This window comes from Bufo gargarizans, chromosome 7, assembly GCF_014858855.1.
Source record: "Bufo gargarizans isolate SCDJY-AF-19 chromosome 7, ASM1485885v1, whole genome shotgun sequence".
NCBI classification, from domain to species: Eukaryota; Metazoa; Chordata; class Amphibia; order Anura; family Bufonidae; genus Bufo; species Bufo gargarizans.
This window is the reverse complement of record NC_058086.1, coordinates 87,124,899-87,152,802: the sequence shown is the minus strand read 5'-3', so window position 1 is coordinate 87,152,802 and position 27,904 is coordinate 87,124,899. Positions and strand designations below refer to the sequence as shown.

Sequence of the window (27,904 nt, the reverse complement as noted above, 5' to 3'; positions counted from 1 at the left end):
GATGGTGATTGGTGGAGTGAAATCACACCACCATCACCATCCTGTTCCGGTTTATCGGGTCTTCAGAGACCCGAATAACCCGGAAACGCAGAAAACCGCAGGTCTGAATTGACCTGCGGTTTTCTGCGATCGCCTGCATGGGGGGTCACAGGACCCCCCGGCGCATTTGCCCCAGGTGCGGCGGTGATCGGAACCATTCATGACGTACTGGTACGTCATGTGTCCTTAAGAGGTTAAAGAATAGGAATATATATTGTGGGTAGCATACGGGCATAGAAGCACAGACAACGGGAATGGGGATTTCTAGAGCCATAAGGGCTTCATAAGAACATCTATAAATAAATAGATAACGGGGGGTAAAAAAGACATATAAAAGAGGGATAGATTAAAATTGTATGATCAAAAATATAAATATACACAAAAATGCAGATTAACTTAAAACTGCAGATGGACATAAATTGATTAGAACTCATATAGAATATATATTGTGCTGATAAGAATTGTAACAGATATATTATCTAAAATATATAGATAATGGGTTATCACTAGGTGTACGCCTATTCATATAGGTATAAATCGTATACACCATATCCAAGTAAGACCTATGGCAAAAAAATAAAAAAAAATTAAATATATATATATATATATATATATATATATATATATATATATTAGGTATGTTTTATATATTTTATCTATATCAAGAAGTACATATAAACCTGTAATTCTACGTATAATGTTTGGAATTTAGCCTTGATCATAAAAATAATATTAATTTGCTTGTACGTGTATATTTATATAAAAAATAAAGATAGAATAACACTGTCATGGTTTGAATCTCTCTGTGACAATGGCCATACCCATCTGCCTTCCATCCAAGCTCTTGAACTAATCCCTGCTTACCTCATTTGCATAGCCAATCAGAGGGGGTTTTACAATTTACCAATTGAAAGAGGTGTTCCAACTGTCAATATAAATATATGTGATGCATTTTATAAAGAATTAGTCAGTTTGAACTCACATACAGCCTGATTGGTGTTAGTTCTGTGAGAATTAAAACAACATGAGCGGTCGTTTGCGGCCAGATCATCAACGGCGGAACCAGCAGATATTGTGGTCACATCAGGGAGTGCCGTGAGAGCAGAATAGAGCAAGCAGGGGCTCATTACATTGGTGGCAGCAGTGGGATTGGCTCTCCAATTACTGGGACACTCCAAATCACAACTAGGAATGACCAGCTACGCAGCCTGCAGGAAAGACACGCTGAAAGATTTAATTGAGAGCCGAGGAGGGATCGCTGGGACAAAGAACAAGGCCACCTTGATCAGTGAGTTAGCTGAGATGGATCAGAGGGATGGTGATGCTGGACCTCGATCCGTAGAAGACTTGTTTCAGCAACAAGTTAGAGAGCGGTTGGTATTCTATGGTGCCAACCCATCCGAGACTGCCATACAGAATGCCATCAGAGACATCCAGCTGCAGGATGAGCGGCAAGAGAGAGAATTGGAGCGACAACATGAGTGGAGAATGGCGGAAATACGGCGATCAGAGACAGCACCTGTCCGTAAGTTGCCCTTTCGCACATTCAAATTATTTAAGGAAGGAGAGTAGAAAATAGAGTCCCTCCAGGACTTTGAGAGACTGTGCCAGATACATAAAGTGCCTGTAACGGGGTGCCGAAGGCGCACTCGGTCTCACATCAGCCGCAGACCTGCTGCTTAGCTTCGGGAGCGAGGATCTGTGTTTGACCTCGTTCCCAGGGCGGCTTTTTTTGCTCTTTGGTCTGCCTTGAGCGCCGAGCTGATCACTCGGTGCTCGACTGGTCGGTCTGTCAGTCATGTGATGCTGGCCACGTCACATGACCCTCACTCCCCACTATAAATACAGGAAGCCTGCTGGCCACAGGTTGCCTGTTAATTTCTAGGTTCCTGGCTATTTGTTGGACTTCTGAATACTCACCTGATCCTGTTCCCTGCTCCTCCTGTACTGCGCATCCGTCCTGGTATTGTGACCTCGGCTCCCACCTGACTACTCTTTGCGGACTCCTCTGGTACTTCTCTACTCTCCTGGTATTTGACCCCGGCTTCTCCTGACCATTCTTTGCTTAACCCTTAACTGAGTAGCTCTCTTGGTTCTGACCTGGTTCGTTCACGTTCCGTATTTTGTCTTGTCTGTCTTCCCTGCACATATCCTAAGTAAGGGACTGCCGTCTAGTTGTCTCCTGTCATCAGGACTCGTGAGGCAAGTAGGCAGGACCAGGGGTGAGGGTGGAGCGCAGTGGTCACTATCCTCCCCCCTGTGTGTGTGTGTGGACGTGACCGTTACAGTGCCATCCCAAGATCGGGTCGCCTTACTGGCGAGTAACCTAACTGGCAAAGCTGCGGATGCGTATCGGGCCATGGAGGATAAAAGAAGCCCTGCTAGCCCGATTTGCCATTTCCCCTGAAGCCAGCCAGATTAAGTTTTGAGAATCCCGGAAACAAGGTAACTTAACCCACGTGGAGTGGGCACATCGTCTGCAGCGGAACCTCAAGGGCTGGTTCCAGGGAAGCCATGCTCATACCATAGAGGACATCACCCAGCTAGTTCTCTTAGAGCAGTTCTTTGACCACACCCCTCCGATAGTACGGGATTGGGTGCGGGATAAGCAGCCACAGACGGTACAGCAAGCAGCGACTTTGGCCGATGAATATCTGGACTCTCGGAGATCCATTGGAGGCCAGCACTATCCACTACCTCGGTCCAGTGTACCAACCTCGAGCCCAACTCCAGTATCTTAGTGGGCTGCCTCTAGACCCTTAGCCCGATCAAAACCTTGTACCGGGACTAAGTGCTATACATGTAATCAGACGGGTCATCTGCAGCGTTATTGCCCTAATCGATCCCTGAGGTACCAAGAGACTGCACAGTTATCCAGGTCGGCGACTTATTGCCTCCAGAACTAGGCCAACCCTTTAGATGTTCAGGAAGAGTTTGGTGAGCTGTTCGAGGCTGATCCCATCCAGGCCGCAGCTGAAGATAATCGGCAGCACCATCGTCAGGCGGTATGGGTTAATGGGCAGCCGGCCCAGAGACTTTGTGATTCCAGGGCTACGATTGCCCTTATTCAGCTTCACATGGTTCCTCAGTCGGCCCGAACCGGCAAGACTGTGGCAGTCAGGGTAGCAGGGGGCAAGGTGCTGTGTTTATCCACCGCCAGCGTTCACCTGGATTGGGGCTCAGGGAAGCAACAAGTGCGACTAGGGATACTCTGTGAGTTACCCACAGAAGTACTTTTGGGGAACGACTTGGGGCATTTGACTTCTTCATTTTCACCAGAGACCGCCATGGCCGTGACCACCCGACAACAAAGCCATCTACAAGTCAACTCCACTCCTATGGGGACCCAGGTAAGACCAAATGCTCCCACGTTACCCCGACTTGACAACCCCATGTCCTGGGATTCTCCTTCCGACGTTGGGCAAGAAACCCGGAGAGACCCTACTTTAGCATGCTATCGGGACAGGGCGGGCAAGGATCCAGGGGAGTTAGGGGAAGACAGAATAGAGTGGGAGGGAGGGCTTCTTTATCGTTACACTGAAGGTGTGGGCAACGGGAAGCGCGAGGGCCCCGACAAACATCTAGTCAAACCCCAGAAGTACAGACAGAAGCTATTGAGGCTGGCTCACGATATCCCCTTGGCCGGACATTTAGGGATAGCTAAGACCCGGAGTCGGTTGTCTCGTCCTTTCTTCTGGCCTAGGTTACATGCAAATGTACGAGTATACTGCCGGACCTGTGAGACTTGCCAGAGGGTAGGAAAGGCGAGGGATCATCGAAAAGCCTCTCTGCACCCCATGCCGATAATTAGGGAACCCTTTAGCCGGATAGCAGTAGACATTATTGGCCCACTGGCCTGCCCCAGTGCCACTGGGAAGAAGTATATTCTTACAGTGGTGGATTACGCAACCCGCTACCCGGAAGCTATTCCCCTATCCAATATCCAGGCTGACACGGTAGCTGATGCCTTACTGCGGGTGTTTTACTAGGGTAGGATTTCCCCAGGAGATATTGTCTGATCAAGGAAATCAGTTCACCGCCGAGCTGACCCAGCAGCTCTGGCGCCTCTATGGTTCTAAAACCCTTCCCAGCGCACCCTACCACCCCCAAACGAACGGGCTGTGTGAGAGATTTAACGGGACCCTAAAACAGCTACTTTGGGCCTTCGTGGAGAGTAGGAAGGATTGGGAAAAATATTTTCCCCACCTACTGTTCCCCTTCAGGGAGGTACCTCAAGAGTCCGCAGCGTTTTCACCATTTGAGCTGTTGTATGGGCGAAGGGTTAGGAGACCCTTAGACTTGGTGAGGGCCCAGTGGGAAGGGGGAGAGGATCCTGAAGGCCTCCCCATCCTTAGTTATGCCTTGGAACTCAGGGATCGACTGCAGGAACTTACCGAGCTAGTCCATGAGAATATGCAATCAGCCCAGAGTCAGCAAAAGGTTTGGTATGATCGATCTGCTCGGAATCGCACTTTTTGTGTTGGACAGAAGGTCCTAGTACTAAAACCCTTGAAGCAAAATAAATTACAGGCCTCCTGGCAGGGCCCCTATTAGGTGGTAAAACAGCTGTGCGACACCACCTACGTGGTCGCCAGCTGTGCAGACACAAGAATTAAGAGGACATTCCACATCAATATGATGAAGGCCTATCAAGAGAGGGCTGAGGCAGTAGCCGCCATATGCGCTCCTGCCACCGGGGACTCTGAATACCTGCCGATGCTGGAGCTTCCTGCAATCAGTAACCGTTCTGGGGGGGTGGAAGATGTTCAGTTAGGAGATGGGTTAGGACCCCAGGAACAAGAACAGGTCAGGGAATTACTCCAGGAAAGGAAAAAGATGTTCTGAACACTCACTTGGCAGTGCACAAGGTGGAGACCCTCGGGCAGAAGCCCCTGAGACAATCAGCCTATAGGATTCCCAGAGCTGTGCAAGAAGGGATGAGAGCAGAGATTAGGGAGATGCTTGAGTTAGGGGTGATCGAACCATCAGCAAGCCTCTGGGCTTCCCCTGTAGTATTAGTCCCAAAACAGGATGGCACGACACGATTTTGTGTGGACTATAGGCGTCTGAATGACTGTACTGTGACAGACGCCTACCCCATGCCCCGAGTGGACTAATTGTTGGACAAAATAGCTCAGGGACATAATCTGACGACTATTGACCTGTGTAAGGGCTACTGGCAGATTCCCCTGGAGGCGGACGCCATTCCAAAGTCGCCCTTCATCACCCCGTTTGGCCTTTACCAGTTCCGCGTAATGCCATTCGGGATGAAAAATGCTCCGGTTACCTTCCAACGAATGATGGATCAACGCCTCGGTGGTCTGCAGGATTTTGCATGCGCATATCTTGATGACATCGCAAACTATAGCCAGACATGGGAGGAGCATCTCAGACACCTGGGCATAGTGCTAGACAGAATCAGAGTTGCAGGCCTGACCCTGAAGCCAGACAAGTGTAATATTGGGATGTCTGATGTACAATATTTGGGACATAGAGTGGGATGTGGGAAGCAGAGGCCGGAACCTGCAAAAATCAAGACCATCCTAAACTGGTCGGTTCCCAGAACCAAGGCCCAGGTACTTGCATTTTTAGGGACAGCCGGGTACTACAGAAAGTTTGTACCCCACTATAGTGACATAGCCAAACCACTGACGAACCTGACTAAAAAGAATCTCCCTAGACAGGTCCTGTGGTCCCCAGAGTGCGAAACAGCATTTCAACAGTTGAAAACCACCCTAACACAAGCTCCCATACTGGCGGCACCCGATCCTAACAAACGCTTTGTCGTACATACAGACGCCTCCACGTTCGGACTGGATCCATACAAAGTCAAGTTGGTTACGACAGGAAGGAGCACCAGGTGGCGTATCTCAGCCGCAAGTTGTTACCCCGTGAAGTTGGATATGCCGCCATGGAAAAATGTTTGGCTTTAGTCTGGGCTTTAAAGAAATTGCAGCCCTACGTATATGGACGCTCTTTTACCATCATGACGGACCACAATCCCTTGATATGGCTAAACCGGGTGGCGGGAGAGAATGGCCGATTACTAAGGTGGAGCCTGGCTTTGCAACCCTACAATTTCACCATACAATATCGGCCACGGCCTCAAAACGGGAATGTGGATGAATTATCCCGGCAAACAGACCTGAAATCTTAAGACTACTTTTCCAACATCCTCGAGTTGATCCGGTGAGGGTCCCACTGTGGCTGTTGGACTGTTTCCCGGGAGGGGGGGTAATGTCATGGTTTGAATCTCTCTGTGACAATAGCCACACCCATCTTCCTCCCAGCCAAGCTCTTGAACTAATCCCTGCTTACCTAATTTGCTTAGCCAATCAGAGGGGGGGGGGGGGGGGGGTTACAATTTACCAATTGAAAGAGGTGTTCCAACTGTCAATATAAATATATGTGATGCATTCAATAAATAATTTTGTCAGTTTGAACTCACATACAGCCTGTTAGTTCTGTGAGAATTAAAACGACACGAGCGGTCGTTTGAGGCCAGATCATCAACGGTGGAACCAGCAGATATTGTGGTCACATCAGGGAGTGCCATGAGAGCAGAATAGAGCAAGCAGGGGCTCATTACAAACACTATATCTATTTTTTCGATATTTTCTTTCAAACCTTCTTCTAAAAAACTAATAGTTGGTATGTTCCAGGGCCTCATTAAGGCCAAAAGGGGACAGGCTATTTACCGTAGACGATATATCCAGTACATCTCCTTTCTGGATAGTTGCTGATAGGAGGATGGAACCCATTTCAGTGGGGTAACTTTTAGGAGCGAAGAATTACTCTCATGGTGTTCATAAAAGTTTCTAGAAATGCTGTGTGTCATAATATTACGGTTAATATTTGAATGATGCTTGTTCATTCGTTCCCTCAGTATTTGGGTGGTCCTACTGACATATTGTAATTTGCATGGACATTCTAATAGATGCATCACATTCCTAGTTGCACAATTAATTTTATGTCTAAGGGTGCATTTCTCACCAGACCCTGCAATGTTTATTTCTTTCCTATTATGAATTATCCTACTACAACATTTGCACCTTTTTAATGTGACATTTGAAAGCTCCTTTCATGTTCTTTTGTGGGTCAACCGGAAATCCCCTAAAGGTCTGAGTGTCTTGTTTAAAATTTGGGCAGGAGGGGGCAATAATATTTTACTGAGTTTGCCCTGCTGGAGCTGGAGGTAAGACACTCTTCAGAATTGGGTCTTTTAGAAGAATGTTCCAATGTTTTGTCAGTATTTTTCTAAGCCCAGAGGCTGAACGGAAAAAAATAAATCTCATTACCTGATTTCCTGTATGCTCAATATAAGGCCTCATGCACACGACCGTTTTTTTTTGTGGTCCGCAAAAAACGGGTTCAGTAGTTCCGTGATCCGTGTCCGTTTTTTCTTCCGTGGGTCTTCCTTGAATTTTGGAGGATCCACAGACATGAAGGAAAGTCATTTTGGTGTCCGCCTGGCCGTGCGGAGCCAAACGGCGCATTGCTTAATGATCTGTCACTTACCAGTAGGAGGAGCTCCCGGCCGGTCACAGACAGCGCAGCAGGCAAGTATGATGCTTCTAATATTGCTAAGTAACCATGGCAACCAGGACTGCAGTAGCGTCCTGGTTGCCATGGTTACCGATTGGAGCTCCAGCGATTAAACTGGGACTCCGATCGGAACTCTCCGCAGCCACCAATGATCGGGGGGAGGGGGGAGGCCGCACACTGGCCACCAATGAAATTAATACAATAGAGGGAGGGAGGGGGGGCCGGGGGGAGGCCGCACACTGGCCACTAATGAAATTAATACAATAGAGGGAGGGAGGGGGGCCAGGGGAGGGGCGCACACTGTCCACCAATGAAATGAATACAATAAGGGGAGGGAGAGGGGCCGGGGGGGCTGCACTGGCCACCAATGAAAATAATTCAATAGAGGGGGGGGGCCCGCACTGGCCACCAATGAAATTAAAACTGGGGAGGGAGGGGGGTCTGCCCCCTGCTGCCTGTCAGCCTCTGATCTCTTACACGGGGCTATGATACGCACAATTAACCCCTCAGGTGCCGCATCTGAGGGGTTAATTGTGCGGCTCACAGCCCCTTGTAAGAGATCGGGTGCTGCCAGGCAGCAGGGGGCAGTTATGTCCACAGTTCGTAGTATATTCTAACTTGAAGCGTCCCCATCACCATGGGAACGCCTCTGTGTTAAAATATACTGTCGGATCAGATTTTTCACGAAGTGAAAACTTAGATCTGAAAAAGGTCATATTTTTGAATAGGTCATATTTTTTTGATGGACAGGAAACACGGATCACGGACGCGGATGAACAACAGTGCATTTTCCACGTTTTCAATGGACCCATTGAAAGTCAATGGGTCAGCAGAAAATCACAGAAAACGGAACAACGGACACAGATGCACACAACGGTCATGTGCATGAGGCCTAAGGAAAATAGCAGAAACTCCTAATGCTGGCCATACATGTAATGATTGTGGAGACCCTCAAATGCCAGGGCAGTACAAACACCCTGCAAATGACCCCATTTTGGAAAGAAGACACCCTAACGTCTTTGCTGATGGGCATAGTGAGTTCATAGAAGTTTCTATTTTTTGTCACAAGTTAGCGGAAAATTATGTTTTTTTTTGTTTTGTTTTTTTTCTTACAAAGTCTCATATTCCACTAACTTGTGACAAAAAATAAAAACTTCCATGAACTCACTATGCCCATCACGAAATACCTTGGGGTGTCTTCTTTCCAAAATGGGGTCACATGTGAGGTATATATTCTGCCCTGGCATTTTAGGGTCCCTAAAGCGTGAGAAGAAGTCTAAAAAATGCCCTCCTAAAATAAATTTGTGCCCCTTTGCGCACCTAGGCTGCAAAAAAGTGTCACACATGTGGTATCGCCGTACTCAGGAGAAGTTGGGCAACTTGTGACAAAATATAAAAAACTTCTATGAACTCACTATGCCCATCAGCGAATACCTTAGGATGTCTTCTTTCCAAAATGGGGTCACTTGTGGGGTAGTTATACTGTCCTGGCATTTTAGGGGCCCTAATGCGTGAGAAGTAGTTTGAAATCCAAATGTGTAAAAAATGCCCTGTGAAATCCTAAAGGTGCTTTTTAGAATTTGTGCCCCTTTGCCCACCTAGGCTGCAAAAAAATTTCACACATGTGGTAACGCCATACTCAGGAGAAGTTGGGCAATGTGTTTTGGGGTGTTTTTTTACATATACCCATGCTGGATGAGCGAAATATCTCTCTAAAATGACAACTTTGTATAAAAAAAAATGTGAAAAGTTGACTTTTAGAGATATTTCTCTCACCCAGCATGGGTATATGTAAAAATACACCCCAAAACACGTTGCCCAACTTCTCCTGAGTACGGCGATACCACATGTGTGACACTTTTTTGCAGCCTAGGTGGGCAAAGGGGCACAAATTCTAAAAGCACCTTTAGGATTTCACAGGGCATTTTTTACACATTTTGGATTTCAAACTACTTCTCACACATTAGGGCCCCTAAAATGCCAAGGCAGTATAACTACCCCACAAGTGACCCCATTTTGGAAAGAAGACACCCCAAGGTATTTCATGATGGGCATAGTGAGTTTATGGAAGTTTTTATTTTTTGTCACAAGTTAGTGGAATATGAGACTTTGTAAGAAAAAAAAAATCATAATTCTCCGCTAACTTGTGACAAAAAATAAAAACTTCCATGAACTCACTATGCCCATCAGCGAATACCTTAGGGTGTCTACTTTCCGAAATGGGGTCATTTGAGGGGTTGTCACAACCAGACAGCTGAGAAGCTCTGACAGAGGCCTTTCAGAACCTCCTCCTTGAGTTTTCTTTGTTGTGGTATTCAATTCCTCATCTCGTTAGCCTCTCTCAGCTGTCATGTAGTTGGACTGATTGCTTCCCTTTAAATTCCTCCCCATAATGCTTTACTGGGCGGCTTATACTTCTTCCTGGAGTGTGTGTGCATGCTGATCCTATTTCCCAGTCTGCTACTAAGTTAAGTGCTGTACATTTATCTGTTATTTTCTGTTTGCTGGATCCCAGGTGACCCTGACTCCCTCCGTGTCTGGTGTAGGGAGCCGGTGGTCGTGTCCCCTCACTATTGTAGGGTGTTCAGGTGTTATATAGTCAAGGTACGTGGATATGCAACCATCCACCTTTGGGATTTTTGAATAGGCTGAGCAGCCAGGAAAAGTGCCAGGTCTTGTGCAGGGGTCTCCCTTTTGGTTCCTTAGCTTTGGATCCAGTGAGTCATATATGCATGTTGCATTGTCTTGTTTTCTGTACACCGTCCGTGACAGGGGTGTTTCTACTGTCTGGGCATTGTAGAACCTCAGGAAACATGACAGGTGCTCAGAAAGTCAGAACTGCTTCAAAATGCGGAAATTCACATTTTAGTACCATAGTTTGTAAACGCTATAACTTTTGCGCAAACCAATAAATATGCACTTATTGCTTTTTCTTTGTCAAAGACATGTAGAACAATACATTTAGATAAAAATTTATATAGAAATGTAGTTTTATTTGAAAAATTTTACGACAGAAAGTGAAAAATGTTATTTTTTGGCAAAAAAACAGTAAATTTTGATTAATAGCAAAAAAGTAAAAATGTCAGCAGCAATGAAATACCACCAAATGAAAGCTCTATTAGTGAGAATAAAAGGAGGTAAAATTCATTTGGGTGGTAAGTTGTATGACCGTGAAAGTAGTGTAGTGCAGAATTGTAAAAAGTGGTCTGGTCATTAAGGGTGTTTAAGCTAGGGGGGCTGAGGTGGTTAAGAATGTATATATCGAAACACGTTTTTTTATTAATCATCCGGCAATACACGTTATATAAAAATAACATTAACTACATTTTTCTTTAAATTGTGTCAAAGTGTCTATTTGAAGCCTATTTTTCTCCTGTATACTCAAAAGTGCCAATCTTAACTGTAAATACTGAAACCATAATAATCTCTGTTCTTTTTTTTTCTTTGTGCTAATTCTACATATGAAATAATATCTCCATTACTTACTACCTGTGTCAAATATACAATATTACTTTTTTGCCAATATTGTTCCTTAACTAGTGTATCTAAAGTTTTAAAGTGGTGATTATACCATAAAGGAGTGCAACCTAGTGAACCTTTCACTCCACACCATAATTTAATAGCCTGCCATGACTTCACAAAAAGATTCCTGGCTAATCTAAATTCCCTATCGGAGTTGATCAATTGATCAGACTCCAAGAGAGTAAAAAAAAATATCATATGGAGATCTATTAACTTATTTATCAATGGCATCAAGTTAAGCGGAATGAAATCTTCCACCCTACGGGAGACTGTGATGCCGAGATACTCAAAAGAATTAACAATTTTCAAGGTGTTCAATGGGCTATCCTTGGGAAATGATCATTTATCTAAGGGTGTCATTGTTGTATCTAATGGCATAATCATAGTTTTATCCCAATTTACATCCAGACACGAGGCTTGGCCAAAAGAGTTTATCGTTTCCATAATGGTTGAGAGAGCAAGTTTTGTCTGTTGGACATAAAATAAGACATCATCAGCATCTAAAGAAATGCGGTTTTACATTCCCAAAACCCCGAACCCTAATATCCTCGGATCTTGTCTAACCGCTTTGATCTGGATGTACAATTAATGTCATAACACTAGACATCATTTTAGAATAAAGTTTAACATCTGTGTTAAGGAGGGAAATCGGTCTATAAGATCCCAGCTCACTAGGGTCCTTACCCTTCTTTAATATTACTATTATCACGGCCTCGATCAATGTTTCTGGGAGAACTCCCTCTTTTATTGAATCAGAGACTGTTCTCCCCAAGTGGGGAAAAACAATCTCCCCGTATTTACGATAGAACTCGTACGGGAATCCATCCGGTCCGGGGGCAGAGTTACCTGAGCAGGCCTTCATTGCATCTTCTATCTCGTGGAGAGACAAATCCATCTCCAATCGTTCCTTTTGCCCATCTGTAAGAACCGGAAGGGGGATAGAATCCAAGTGCGAGCGAGTCAATCTCTGCCTCTGAGAGGACACTCTCTGATTCATACAATTCACTGAAATATGTTATAAATACTTCCAATATTCCCTCCTGATATTCCACAATCGTACCATCTGGCGTACGCATACTACAAATCTCTTTCTTTGAGTCCTGGCTTGCTATTATTCTAGCCAGCATCTTCCCAGGGTGACCTGCCTCCAAAAAATATTTTTGTCCTCTAAAGAACAGTTTCTGTTGTGCCTTATTCAGAAGAAAGTCATAGAGAGCCTGGCTTGTCCTCTGCATAATCTCTCTATCTTCATCTCTTTTCGCCTTAGCATACCTAGCCATTCTTCCCAGGACGTCCTCTAGTTTCTTTCTCCTTCGTCACATAGTGCTTACTCAAATTTGCAAGTGTACTAATAAAGATCCCTCTCATAAATGCTTTAAATGCATCCCAAATATACTGAGATTTAGCTGAGGCATAATTCCTATCCCAGAAAGAGATGATTTCCTCTTCTATCTGATTGTGGCTATCTATTATCAATAGCCAGTGGGGATTTAATCTAAATGGAGGTTTCACTTTAAAATAATTCCCTGCCATACATAGCTCTACTAAGATAGGGACATGGTCTGAAACCGATCTGGCCTCAAATTTCATACGTCTAACACAATTTTGATGACCTCTATTTATCAGGGTTAGGTGTCTTGGTTAACAGTGATTTTCACCAGCCTCAGTTGTAGGAGTGAGGACGCGATGACGTGACGCTGGCCGTAATATGTCCTTAGCGTTTGTTCGCTTCGCGGTCCTGAATAAGCAGCCACTGACCCCTATATACCGTGGTTTGTCTCCTGGACTCTGGGTTGGCTTCCGTTGCTCCTGGAAGGGGTGAGAGCGCTGTGTGTTGGGTGCTCCCCCCCCCCCCCCTGGATTTGAGGCTTCCTCAGATCCTCACGGATATGTGTGGCTCCTGGATACTGAAGTTGCAGTGAGGATGCCGCTTGAAGTTGGTCCATTGAGGGCGAGGGCGCTGTGCATTGGGCGCCCCCCCCCCCCCCGGATCCATCTGCTGTGGCGACGGGCTCCCCTTGTCTGTGGCTGTGCCTCCTTCTTGCCTCCTGCTCTCGCCTCTTGTTCGGTGGTCGGTGTCTCTACTCCTTGTTGTTGTTCTGCCCGGCTCTCTCCCTCTGGTTGGATGGACTATTCCGTCTGGATCTTCTGGACCCCTCTGCCTGGACATTAGGTTTGGAACTTTTGTCTTTGTTGGTCCGAGGTCCCCTGAAGATTGGAGCCAGAATTTGAAGACCTGGGTTTGGTGTGATCGATCTGTGTCACCCTCCCTTGTCTGGATTGGTATCTTTTTTACTTTGGCTGCTGGACTTTGTGCTCCCCTTTGTTTTTCACCCCCCTGAGTTAATAGTATTTTTTTTAAAAAAATTTCCACCCTTTAATTAACTGTTAACTATCAGTGTACATAAAATAGAGAAAGAAAAAGAGAAATAGAGGGGGAGAAAAGGGAAAAAGGGAGAAAAAAATAAAAAAAAGTACCCGAAAAGGGAGGAAAGGGAAAAAAAACTAAAAATTTAAAAAAGGAGGGAAAAAAATGGGGGTGGAGAAGAAGTTAAATAAAAAAAAAAAAAGGGAGGAAAATTGGCTCCTAAACAGAATAGACGTTCAACAGACTTGACGCTGTTCAAGCCAGGGCAGAAACAAATAGAATCTGCTAAAATTGATCAACTCTTAAGGTCACTGAACTTAAACACCAGGTCTGGTCAAAAGGGGAAGCAAGATATTGAAGCAAAAAAAAAACTATAGCTCTGAGTTTAGATCAGAGGATCCACACGAGGGAGACCCGGATAACGGAGATGGGGAGAAGCAGGAAAAAAAAGGGCCCCTCTCCATTAGAGGAGATTTTACTGATTGTTAAAAATAATGGAACAGCGATAGAAAACATTTCTGTACAACTGGGGTCAGTATAGACAGATATACTTATTATAAAAGATGATATGACAAAGATTTGTGATAGAACTAAGAAATTGGAAATTACAGTGAACAAATTGGAACAAGAAGTGAAAATGTTAAAGGCTGAGAACAGTACAGTAAAACAAGACTATAACTACCTGATAAAAAAAAACAGTGGACCTAGAGGATGGGTCAAGAAGATGCAATGTACGAATCTTGGGTCTAATAGAAAGCCCTGATGAAAAACTATTTTTTGATAGGAACATTACAATCTATAATTTTTGATAACTTCGGCAAGGAATATTTTTCACCTTCTGTTTCTAATTGAAAGGGCTCATCGAATTCCCGGTGGTAAATCGATTCCAGGGAAGCCACCAAGAACTGTAATAATTAAGATGCTTGCAGCCTGTGATAGAGACATGATCCTAAGATGTGCACAAGATGTATCTCCGATTTTCTACAATGGGTGTAAACGTTTTTTTTTTCCAGACTTTTCAAAAGAAGTTCAAGATAAGAGACGTACCTTTCAGGATGTAAATAATGTCTTCAGAGCAAGGACATTAAGTATTCTTTTTTGTACCCAGCCAAATTAAGAAACAGTACTTTTTTTTGACACTCCAGGTGTGGCAACTGATTGGTTAGATAGGACTGTTGACTGAAACATGTTTTCCCCCTTGGGATTTTAATTTTTTGTGCTGGAGACCCTGTTGGGGGAGTGGGGGAGAGATGGTCCTAGTTAAGAGGTCTGTTTTTTTTGCTGGATCCATTTTTCCAGATGACACCGGAGAGACGGATCCTGCATCTCAATGCAGGATCCTGATCTGTCTGACAAATGCCATCAGTTTGCGTTCTTATTGCTGGATCTGGCGGGCAGTTCCGGCGACGAACTGCCTGCCGGAATCCTTTGCCGCAAATGTGAAAGTACTCTTAAAGTTTCAAAAAGCCATGGCAGAGACTGGTACGCCATGAACAGAATGCCTGCTGGCCGCCTTCTTTTTAGTAAGGTCCTTTTTGGGTCAGCCCCTAGGACAGTATTTCCCACAGCAGCTCCAGATACAACATGGTTGTCTGATCATGTGATCAGTTTGCACAAGCATTGACTAAAATACATTCTTGAGTTTTTGAATCACGTCCAGATCCTGATAAAGTACCAGGAACGCACTTGGTACTTGGGATTGGGTGTTGGTAAAAAGACATATTAGAAGAGTCCTCAAACCCTGTTTTGATGGTCCAGTCCAAGTGTTGTAGACCACAAGGCAAGCACATCAGTGAAACTCAAAGGAAAGCCTAAGTGGATCTACGCGAGTCATTGCAAGAAAATGTTGAGTCTGGATACTTGAAACGATGGTGTTTCTTGTTGCCCCTTGTGTGACTGGTGATCCTGACTCAAAGAATATGTATTTCAAATGAGATAGTAAAAATAGGTTTCTGGGCCATGAAAAAGTTGTGTAAAAGGAAGAACAAAGCTGTTGCAGTCCGATACTTCCAGCCCAGTGACCCATGGTTAGTATTGCCCAAAGATTCTCAGTATTAATAGTTTTTATGTTCATAATAATCGAGAAGTTGAAGACTGAAACCCAAATAAGCATCCACCACTCAGCATTGCCCCCATATATTCTGTATTAGGGATAGGTGAGAATCTGACTTCCCCTTGTATAGGTCCATTACGAGGGAATCTATCCAATAGGCATAGGTTGTCTCCAAAGTGGTGAAACAACCAACAGGTACAATGGAACAGATTGCAGAACCTACTTAGATTAGGGACAGCGTCCGGACAATTGGAATGGCTTCAAAGGGGGGGCTGATAGAGATGTGGATATCATTCTTGATCAGTGTTGAGGATGTCATGACATTAATGTGAATCCATTACAATATGGTGCTGGCACCTAGATGTTTACATAATTTGCAGGTTAGTAAAATAATACACAATGCGCAGATGCCAAGTGTTATCTCTTTTCTTGTTTTTGTATTCTAGCCAATGGAACAATGCCATGAGCCTCAGGGGGGATGCCCCCTCTGATGTACTTATAAACTGCTTAACTTCCTGTAATAAATGAGAACTGCTTTGACCTTTGCCTGGTGTCAGTGTGGTTTATTCCATGCATGCATACCCCAGTTAAAACTGTATTTTACTTACATTATTGGTTGTCACTGAGCTGTACAATAGAGTTAGATTTACATCTCGATCACCCATTTCATCCAGTATTATTTCACCTGAAGAACCTATTCATGAAAAATTCTTAGAGTAAGTTTATATTTTTTATTTGCATTCACAGTTTTCATGTTCCATTTGTAATATTCAAGTCATTTGCTTTCTAAATATGTGGAGTACACTAAACATTTAATTGAGCAGTGGAGCTGTGGATTTATGCCCACCTAGTGCAGATTTGACTTGTCCTTCTAACATTTTCTTGATAGGCCACTTGCAGACAGCCATAGTATGACTCCATGGGGAAATTTACCAAAGTGGTCTAAAGTAGAACTGGCTTAGTTGCCCATAGCAACCAATCATCACATTCCACCATGATTTTTCCAAAGGAGCTATGAAAAATGAAAGGTGGATTCTGATTGGTTGCTGTCGCCAACTAAGCAAATTCTACACCAATTTGAAAAATATCTTCCCTCCCCCCCCATTTTTTCTATCTATCTATCCTACAAAGCAGGAAAACCTTTCACCAAAGACCTTTGGGAAAGGTTTCCCTGTTTTGTTATTTTGGGACCCTATTCCTTTCTTGGTACAAAGTATACCTCTATAGTATATGTGTTATGTGTAATTATTTGCTGGTGGTGCATGTATTGCAATTTTTTTATTTAGATCATCATACTCATGCCTTTTTTCAAGAGGAGAGGCATAAATGATTGTAAATTTGTAATGTATATCTCCGTTCACATAGCTGCACCGTTATGTAAACTAACCTTGGATGGAAACGTTACTAAACAGGTGGAGAAAATCGACTTGACTTTGATTTTTAATGCTTTTTAATGCATGTCCAAACAGTAGAACCCCATCCAAGTATCCAGCAGCATAATCATCTTTTAACTAAAATATATTGATAAAAAATACAATTAATATATACTTTAACAGTTGACAAGTTTCCCCTAAACTTTTAACTCCTAATGCTGTATTTTAAAATCCACATATTTCAAATCTATATTGTAGAACCATTAAGATAACCAAGTTATCTAAAAACAAGAGGATATAACAGTATAAATGTAGTCCAAAAATAATCATTGCATTACACAGCTATATCTATCAAATATGTAAATATAAGGTGCACAGCTCCAGGTCCGTCTTTAGGAAGGGGTAAAAGAGGCAGCTGCACTGGGGCCAGTTGCTCCTGGGGGGCCCAAAGCAGCTGCTTCTTGAGTCCTGCTGGCCACTGCCCTAGGTGTAAGGCTGTCAGCTACACAGGGGGGCGCTGCCATGCCCACTCCAGGCAGCAAACTGTGAGAGCTGTAATTCTCTTAGGAGAAAGGATCTTAGATGACATCATCACCATGTGACCAGTAACCTAGCAATATTACTGGTCACATGGCTATGAGGTAATCAAAGGTCCTTTCTTTCTACCAGGAGTGTTGCTGCAGGAGAAGTTTGCCTTAACTGTGGAGTTTTTTGTGAAGATTACATCAGGAAAAGGTGATAGGGGCTGTTATGCTAATATACTGTAAACTACTGTATAGTGTGGGGTGCTGTATATTGTGGGGGGGGGGCAGTATACTGTTCGGTTCTGTATACTGTGGGGTGCTGTATACTGTGGCGGGCTGTATACTGTGGTGTGCTATACTGCTCTACTGTATACTGTGGGGGGCTGTATACTCTGGGGGCTGTATATTGTTGGGTGCTGTATACTGTGGGTGGCTGTATACTGCGGTGTGCGATACTGCTCTACTGTATACTGTGTGGTGCTGTATACTGTAGGGTGCTATACTACTTTACTGTATACTGTGGGGTGTTGTATACTGTGGGGTACTGTATACGGTGGGTGCTGTATACTGTGGCTATATATTGTGAGGTGCTGTATTGTGAGGTGCTGTATACTGTGGGGGCTGTATACTGTGGTGTGCTATACTGCTCTACTGTATACTTTGGGGTGCTGTATACTGTGGGGTGCTATACTGCTCTAGTATATACTGTGGGGTACTGTATACTGTGGGGTGTTGTATACTGTGGGGTGCTATACTGCTCTACTGTATACTGTGGGGTGCTGTATATTGTGGTGTGCTATACTGCACTACTGTAAACTTTGGGGTGCTGTATACTGTGGGTGCTATACTGCTCTAGTATATACTGTGTGGTGTTGTACACTGTGGGGTACTGTATACGGTGGGGTGCTGTATACTGTGGCAATATATTGTGAGGTGCTGTATTGTGAGGTGCTGTATACTGTGGGGGCTGTATACTGTGGTGTGCTATACTGCTCTACTGTATACTTTGGGGTGCTGTATACTGTGGGGTGCTATACTGCTCTAGTATATACTGTGGGGTGTTGTATACTGTGGGGTGCTATACTGCTCTACTGTATACTATGGGGTGCTGTATATTGTGGGGTGCTATACTGCTCTACTGTATACTGTGGGGTGCTGTATACTGCAAGGTGCTGTATTCTGTATAGTTTGGGGGCTGTATACCGTGAGGTGCTGTATACTGTGGGGTGCTGTATATTGTGGAGTGCTATACTGCTCTACTGTATACTGTGGGGTGGTGTATACTGTGAGGTGCTGTATACTGTATAGTTTGGGGTGCTGTATACTGTGAGGTGCTGTATATTGTATAATTTGGGGTGCTGTATACTGTGAGGTGCTTTATACTGTGAGGTGCTGTATATTGTGGGGTGCTATACTGTGAGATGCTGTATACTGTAGGGTGCTGTATACTGCAGAGTGCTATACTGCTCTACTGTACACTTTGGGGTGCTGTATACTGTGGGGCGCTATACTGCTCTACTGTACACTTTGGGGTGCTGTATACTGGGGGGTGCTGTATACTGTATAATGTGGGGTGCTATACTATATACTGTATGCTGTGGGTTGCTGTATACTATAGGGTGCTATATTGCATACTGTGGGGTGCTGTATACTATAGGGTTCTATACTGCTTGTATATTGTTGGGTGCTGTATACTATAGGGTGCTATACTGCATACTGTGGGGTGCTGTATGCTATAGGGTGCTATACTGCATACTGTGGGGTGCTGTATACTATAGGATGCTATACTGCATACTGTGGGGTGCTGTATACTATAGGGTGCTATACTGTATACTGTGGGGTGCACTGTAACGCTAGGGTGAGCCAATCCCCTGTCTCCTTCCTGCAGAGTGGTGCCCACTTCCAGCCTGAGCCCAGCTGCCCAGAGCACTGATCCTGAGCCACTGGAGTCTTCAGAACTGGAAGTATTTACAGTCATTCACTGTACTCTACCAGGTGTGTGGATTTTTCGTGTTAAAAAGCCTAGAACATGGGTTGATGACTGGAATAGATCATGAGTGTCAGTGTCATTGTTAGTATACAGCATTTGGTGCCCCAGATCTCCAGTACTATGAACTTTATCCACAACCTCAGAATGAGTATGAAGTTGAAAACTGCAATGAAGCCCATAAGCCATTGACCCTTTACCCCATGGCTCAGCCTTGAGGGTCATAGCCCAGTTTAGACTTGTGGCTTATGAGAAGGCAGGTCTCCAGTGTAGGCAGGTGTGAAGACTTGAAGGCACCTGCCTGCAACACTCAGGAAAGGCAGGAAGAAGACTTTGGCCTGCACTGATGTGTGAGATCTGGAAACAAGGTTAAAGATGACCTGTCACTAGTTTAAAAACTAAAAACGAACTATATCAGCGCCCAGGGGTCCCCCTGCACTTACTAGTATGTCTGGGCGCCGCTCCGTTCGCCCGGTATAGGCTCCGGTGTCTGCAGCTCCCTTTTTGTACTGGGCAGAGTTTTTGTATTACGGTTGTCTCTTGCTGCAGCGCTGGCCAATCGTAGCGCACAGCTCATAGCCTGGACTCCCAGGCTACATACGACTTTTTTGATCATAGTTTGTTTTTTATTGCGTTCACCATGTGGGGAAAGTAACATGACCGGGACTCAACATCAAACATTTGTAGGGAATTTTATTTTTATTTTTTTAAATCAGTGATAAATGTGTTTTTTTTAATTTTTAAATTTGTTTACCCTTTTTTTTTATTTATTTTTGACCCAGACCCATTTGGTTCTTGAAGATCCAGTGGAAATGATGTCTGTATAAGGCTACTTTCACACTAGCGTTCGGGCGGATCCGTTCAGAACGGATCCGCCCATAATAATGCAGACGGAGGCTCCGTTCAGTACGGATCCGTCTGCATTATTTTAGCAAAAAAAAGCTAAGTGTGGAAATAGCCTGGGACGGATCCGTCCAGACTTTCAATGTAAAGTCAATGGGGGACGGATCCGCTTGAAGATTGAGCCCCATTGTGGCATCTTCAAACGGATCCGTCCCCATTGACTTACATTGTAAGTCTGGACGGATCCGCACGCCTCCGCACGGCCAGGCGGACACCCGAACGCTGCAAGCAGCGTTCAGCTGTCCGCCTGTCCGTGCGGAGGCGAGCGGAGCGGAGGCTGAACGCCACCAGACTGATGCAGTCTGAGCGGATCCGCCTCCATTCAGACTGCATCAGGGGTGGACGGCTGCGTTCGGGTCCGCTCGTGAGCTCCTTCAAACGGAGCTCACGAACGGAATACCGAACGCTAGTGTGAAAGCAGCCTAATACAGTACAGTACACTATATAGTGTACTGTACTGTCTTTTCACTTTACACAGTCTGATCAGACTGCTGCTCTTTAGCAGAAGTCTGATCAGTACCATGGACAGTCGGAAGCCTGTGAAGGCGTCCGGTTGCCATGGTAACCACCCGCACTGCACGCACCGCCCACCCCCCTCCCCACCGCACAGCTTCCCAGCACATCACAAAGAGGGCTGCGGGGGGGATGTAAACATAAAAAAAAAAGCATTTTTAAGTTTCTGATCAGAAACAAGAAACTTCCGAAAGGCCTGCGGTTTGCAGCGATCGCCGGAACGGGGGAGTCACAGAACCCCCCCTTGGCATTGACTCAGGGTGCCTGCTGATTGATTTCAGCAGGCACCCAGTTCCGATCACCGCCCACCGTGCGGTGATCGGAACTACACAGGGCGTACAGGACTGTTGAAGTGGTGGCTGACGTGAAGCCTGATTCTCTGCTATGACATGCAGACTGATTCTCTGCTGACATGAAGCCAGATCCTCTGTTACGGGACCTCTCTCCTCTGCCTGTGTGCTGGGCCTAAATATATGCCAATGGACTGTTGCAGTGGTGGCTGACGTGAAGCCTGATTCTCTGCTATGACATGCAGACTGATTCTCTGCTGACATGAAGCCAGATCCTCTGTTACGGGACCTCTCTCCTCTGCCTGGGTGCTGGGCCTAAATATATGACAATGGACTATTGCACTGGTGGCTGACGTGAAGCCTGATTCTCTGCTATGACATGCAGACTGATTCTCTGCTGACATGAAGCCAGATCCTCTGTTACGGGACCTCTCTCCTCTGCCTGGGTGCTGGGCCTAAATATATGACAATGGACTGTTGCACTGGTGGCTGACGTGAAGCCTGATTCTCTGCTATGACATGCAGACTGATTCTCTGCTGACATGAAGACAGATTCTCTGTTACGGGACCTCTCTCCTCTGCCTGGGTGCTGGGCCTAAATATATGACAATGGACTGTTGCAGTGGTGGCTGACATGAAGCCTGATTCTCTGCTATGACATGCAGACTGATTCTCTGCTGACATGAAGCCAGATTCTCTGTTACGGGACCTCTTTCCTCTGCCTGGGTGCCGGGGCCTAAATATCTGAGAATGGACTGTTCCAGTGGTGGGTGACGTGAAGCCAGATTCTCTGCTATGGGACCTCTCTCCAATTGATATTGGTTAATTTTTATTTATTTTATTTTTATTTTAATTCATTTCCCTATCCACATTTGTTTGCATGGGATTTACCTACATGTTGCTGCCCTTTGCAGCCCTCTAGCCCTTTCCTGGGCTGTTTTACAGCCTTTTTAATGCCGAAAAGTTCGGGTCCCCATTGACTTTAATGGGGTTCGGGTTCGGGACGAAGTTCGGATCGGGTTCGGATCCCGAACCCGAACATTCCCGGGAAGTTCGGCCGAACTTCTCGAACCCGAACATCCAGGTGTCCGCTCAACTCTAGTGGTGATAACTTTAAAACACTTTGACTTATCAAGGCCATTCTGAGATTGTTTTTTTTTTTTTGTCACATACTGTACTTCATGAAATTTGTAAAATGGAGTAAAAAATAATCATTTTTATTTATAAAAAAATACCAAATTTTCCAAAAATTGGAAAAGATTGTAAATTTCAAAGTTTCAATTTCTCTACTTCCATAATACATAGTAATACCTACAAAAATAGTTATTACTTTACATTCCCTATATGTCAACTTCATGTTAGGATCATTTTGGGAATAACATTTTATATTTGGGGGACATTATAAGGCTTAGAAGTTTAGAAGTTAATCTTGAAATTTCTCAGAAATTTTCAAAAAACAACTTTTTAAAGACCAGTTCAGGTCTGAAGTCACTTTGTGAGGCTTACATAATAGAAACCATCCAAAAATGACCCTATTCTAGAAGCTAAACCCCTAAAGGTATTCAAAACTGATTTTTACAAATGTTGTCCCATTTGAAGCCCCTCTGATGCACCCCTAGAGTAGAAACTCCATAAAAGTAACCCCATCTAAGAAACTACACCCCTCAAGGTATTCAAAACTGATTTTACAAACGTCGTTAACCCTTTAGGTGTTCCACAAGAATTCATGGAAAATAGAGATACAATTTCAAAATGTCACTTTTTTTGCAGATTTTCCATTTTCATATTTTTTTTCCAGTTACAAAGCAAGGCTTAACAGCTAAACAAAACTCATTTTTTATGGCCCTGATTCTGTAGTTTACAGAAGCACCCCATATGTGGTCGTAAACTGCTGTACGGGCACATGGCAGGGCGCAGAAGGAAAGGAATGCCATATGATTTTTGGAAGGCAGATTTTGCTGGACTGGTTTTTTGATACCATGTCCCATTTGAAGCTCCCCTGATGCACCCCTAGAGTAGAAACTCCAAAAAAGTGACCCCATTTTAGAAACTACGGGATAGGGTGGAAGTTTTGTTGGTACTAGTTTAGGGTACATATGATTTTTGGTTGCTCTATATTACACTTTTTGTGAGGCAAGGTAACAAGAAATAGCTGTTTTGGCACAGTTTTTTTGTTGTTGCTATTTACAACATTCATCTGACAGTTTAGATCATGTGGTATTTTTATAGAGCAGAATATGTATAAAAAAATATTATTTCTGTAAGTTTTACATAATGATTTCATTTTTGAAACAAAAAAAATGTTTTAGTTTCTCCATAGTCTGAGAGCCATAGTTTTTTCAGTTTTTGGGCGATTATCTTGGGTAGGATATGATTTTTGCGGGATGAGACGGTTTGATTGGCACTATTGTGGGGTGCATATGACTTTTTGATCGCTTGCTATTACACTTTTTGTGATGTAAGGTGACAAAAAATTGCTTATTTAGCACAGTTTTTATTTTTTATGCTGTTCATCTGAGGGTCATGTGATATGTTTATAGAGCCGGTCGATATAATTTTTTTTACTTTATTTGGGGAAAATTACATTTTTGTTTATTTTTAAAAAAAAATTGGGGGCAAACTTTTTTTTTCCATTTTTTTATTTTTTTATTTTTTTACTTTGGGACTTTTGGGGGTCTAATCCTTTACAATGCATTCCAATACTTCTGTATTGGAATGCATTGGCTGTATAAGTAATACTGTGTGTATTACTCATACAGCTTCCAGCCTGTGAAATCCAGGGGCTGGATCGTACAGGCACGTCACAGGAAGGCAGTGGTGATGCCTCAGGAAGGCATTGCGCTGCCTTCCATGCCATCGGGTCCCCCCTACAGCCCCATGGGGACCCGATGGCACCGCCGCCGCCCTCAACATGAAAAGACGCAAACCGCGCATTTAGCCAAGGTGCCTGCTCAATGATTGCCGCACGGTGGTGATCGGAAATACACAGGGCGTACAGGTACGCCCTGTTTCCTTAAGTACCAGGACATCAGGGCCTACCTGTACACCCTGTGTCTTAAAGAGGTTAAGCTAGAAATACAGCTCTAATTTTCTTGGTTTTGAAAAACAACCATTTTTGTGCAAATTATACAATTTTACAGCCCTTGCTGCATCTGCACGAGTGAAATTCAAGCGTTATATACTGCTGTCATATTCTGTTAGTAAAAAAACACCCTTTTTGGGCAAAATACTTAATATTGAGGCCCTTGCTACATCTGTGATTGTTAAAAACACACTTGAAATACTTGAATAATTATCTGGCTTTGAAAAAAACAATTTTTGGCAATAATCTTCATCTTGGGCCTCTGCCGCATTAGTCAGTGTGCAATTTAAGCTAAAAATACAGCTATAATTTTCTTGGTTTTAAAAAACACCCATTTTGGACAAAATACACAATTTTACAGCCCTTGCTGCATCTGCACGTGTGAAATTCAAGCGTTATATACGGCTGTCATATTCTGTTAGTAAAAATAAAAAATAACATTTGGGGGCAAAATACTTAATATTGCAGCCTTTGCTGTATCTGTCATTTTAAGATACACACCCTTTACATACTGTTGTTGTATTCTACTATTTAAAAAAAACACCCATTTAGGGCAAAAAAAGAATTTTGCAGCCTTTTCTGCATATGTCATTGTGAGATACACCCTTTAGATACTGTAGTTCTATTCTGCTATAAATAAAACACCCATTTTGGGCAAAAATCTTTAATTGCGGCCTAGTCTGCATCTGTACGTGTGAGATACACCCTTTAGATACGGTGGTTCTATTCTGCTATTAAAAAAACACCCATTTAGGGCAAGATCCTAAATTTTAGAAATATGAGGAAAGCGTCAGGGAGAGGACGTGGTCGCCAGCTACACGCACAAATTTAACACCTTCTTCGGGTGCGATTAGGCGACAGAACCTGCAGCGTTAGTTAGTCAGGCCTAATGCGGCTCTACGAATGGTGAGGCCAGAATGAGTACAAGTGATAGTAGATTGGGTTGCTGACAGTGCCTTCAGTTCCTTCACATTGTCTCCCACCCAGTCTCCTGCTGAAAGATCAGAGTTGGCACCTGCAGCTGATGTCCATCAGTCTTTCACCTCACCCCCTTGCAAATCAGCCAAGCAGTCTGAGCCCCAAGTCATGCAGCAGTCTCTTCTGCTTTTTGATTACTCTGTTAGCAGGGTTTCCCAGGTCCATCCACCTATCCCTGTCCTAGAACACTGGGTGGAAGATGATGTGGAGGACGATGACGTCCTCGACCCCACATGGAATCAAGGTCATGCAAGTGACCTGTGTAGTTTGGAGGAAGAGGCGATGGTCGCACAGAGCCACCAGCACAGCAGAAGAGGGAGCAGGGTACAAAAGGATGCAGCAAGGGACCAAGCACACCAAAGCCAGCTCCAAGGAGTTCCCTAGCGTGGCAGTTCTTCAGACAATGTGCTGACGACAAGACACGAGTGGTTTGCACGATGTGCAATCAGAGCCTGAAGCGAGGCATAAACGTTCTCAACCTGAGCACAACCTGCATTCTCAACCTGAGCACAACCTGCATGACAAGGCATCTACGTGCAAAACACGAGCTGCAGTGTAGTAGACACCTCAAAAACCAAGAAAGGTCTCTGGCTCCTCCTGCTTCCTCTTCTGCAGTCTCAGCCTCTTCATCCACCTCTGTAGTGACAGTGCCACCTGCCACAGAGGATCTACCAGCAACACCACCATCTGGGTCACCAAGCATTTCCACAATGTCCCACGGAAGCGTTCAGCTCTCCATCTCCCAAACAGTGGAGCGGAAGAGGAAGTACCCCCCTACCCACCCGCAATCCCTGGCCCTGAATTCCAGCATTTCAAAATTGCTGAACTTTGAAATGCTGTCATTCCGTCTGGTGGAGACGGAAAGTTTCAAAAGCATTATGGCGGTGGCTGTCCCACAGTATGTCGTGCCCAGCCAGGTGTGCCATCCCTTCCCTGCACAACCAAGTGGGGGACAAAATCAGGTGTGCACTGCGCAACGCCATCTGTGGCAAGGTGCACCTCACTATGAATACGTGGACCAGTAAGCATGGTCAGGGCCGTTATATCTTCATAACAGCACACTGGATACATACAGTGGCGGCTGGGCCTGAGTTGGATAGCAGTTTGCCGCATATCCTTCCACCACCAAGGATTGCAGGGCACTTCAGTTTGTCTCCTGTTGCTTCCTCCTCCTACTCTGCTTCCTCATCCTCTACAGGCTCCTCATCCATTCAGCGTAACACCTTCACCACCAACTTCAGCACAGCCAGGGGTAAACGACAGCAGGCAGTTTTAAAACTTGTTCTGTTTGGGGGACAAACTCCACACTGTGCAGGAGCTGTGAACGGGCCTTGAACAACAGAACGATGAGTGGTTGGTGCTAGTGAGCCTCAAGCACAGCCTGGTGGTGTGCGATAATGGGCGAAATCTCGTAGCAGCTCTGGGACTAGCCGGTTTGACGCACATTCCTTGCCTGGCGCATGTGCTGAATTTGGTGGTGCAGAGATTCCTTAAAAATTACCCCGATATGTCAGAGCTGCTGCATAAAGTGCGGGCCATCTGTCCGCGCTTTTGGCGTTCTCACCCTGCTGCTTCTCGTCTGTCAGTGCTGCAGCGTATCTTCAGCCTTTCTTGCTCACCGCCTCATATGCGATGTGCCCACAAGGTGGAACTCCACCTTGCACATGCTGGCCAGACTGTGTGAGCAGCAGCAGGCGATAGTGGAGTTTCAGCTGCAGCACGCATGAGTCGCTCTGCAGTACAGCACCACTTCACCACCAATGACTAGGCCTCCATGAGAGACCTGTGTTCCTTGTTGCGCTGTTTCGCGTACTCCACCAACATGGCCAGTGCTGATAAGGCCATTCTCAGCGTTACTATCCCACTTCTATGCCTCCTTGAAAAAACGCTGTGGTGATGATGGAAGAGGATATGGCTTAGGAGGAGGAAGAGGGATCATTTCATAGGGTTTCCGGCCAGTCATTCAAAAGTGTCTCCAAGGGTGGGTTCCTGCACCCACAAATGCCAGGTACACAATAGTCCAGCCAGGGAACAGTTCTGGAGGATGACGAGGTGGAGGATGAGGAGGAGGAGATGGAGGAGGAGGCACCCATACCAGCTCATGGCCATCACTTGTGCATGGCTGGGGTGATAAAGAGGACACAGACAATACACCTCCCACAGAGGATAGATATTTGTTGACTCTGGGCAGCCTGGCACACATGATCGATTACATGCTGCAGTGCCTCCGCAATGACCGCCGAGTTGCCCACATTCTAACTTGTGCTGATTACTGGGTGGCCACGCTGCTGGATCCCTGTTACAAGGACAACGTACAGTCCTTAATTCCCTCACTGGAGCGTGATCATAAGATGCGCGAGTAGAAGCGCATGCTGGTAGACTAGCTGCTGGTGGCATTCCCACCTGACAGCTGGGGCACAGTGGAAGCACAAGGCGAAGGCAGAGGAGGAGGAAGAGGTCGCCAACACAGCTGGGGCACCACCAGCACCTCAGAAGGCAGGGTTAGCATGGCCGAAATGTGGAAAAGCTTTGTCAGCACACCACAACAACCAGCTGATATGGAACGTCTTTGCAGGAGGTAGCATTTCACCAACATGGTGGAGCAGTATGTGTGCACACGCCTACACGTACTGAATGACGGGCCTGTCCCCTTCAACAGCCAGTGTATTATCTGAATGTGTGTTTAGCATGGCAGGGGGCGTTATCACAGACAAGCGCAGCCGCCTG

The 27,904-nt window shown here is 45.0% G+C and overlaps 1 protein-coding gene across 1 annotated transcript in view; it reads right to left on the bottom strand.

Moving 5' to 3' along the window:
- The window catches only part of GUCY2C (guanylate cyclase 2C), a 576,500-nt gene that overhangs the window by 426,367 nt on the left and 122,229 nt on the right, over window positions 1-27,904 (bottom strand). Inside the window, exons 8-9 of the mRNA XM_044302403.1 lie at window positions 16,915-17,038; window positions 16,136-16,221 (exon numbers count right to left, since the gene is read on the bottom strand). Of these exons, the coding sequence (XP_044158338.1) occupies window positions 16,136-16,221; window positions 16,915-17,038 (210 nt within the window). The remainder of the gene's footprint in view (window positions 1-16,135; window positions 16,222-16,914; window positions 17,039-27,904) is intronic.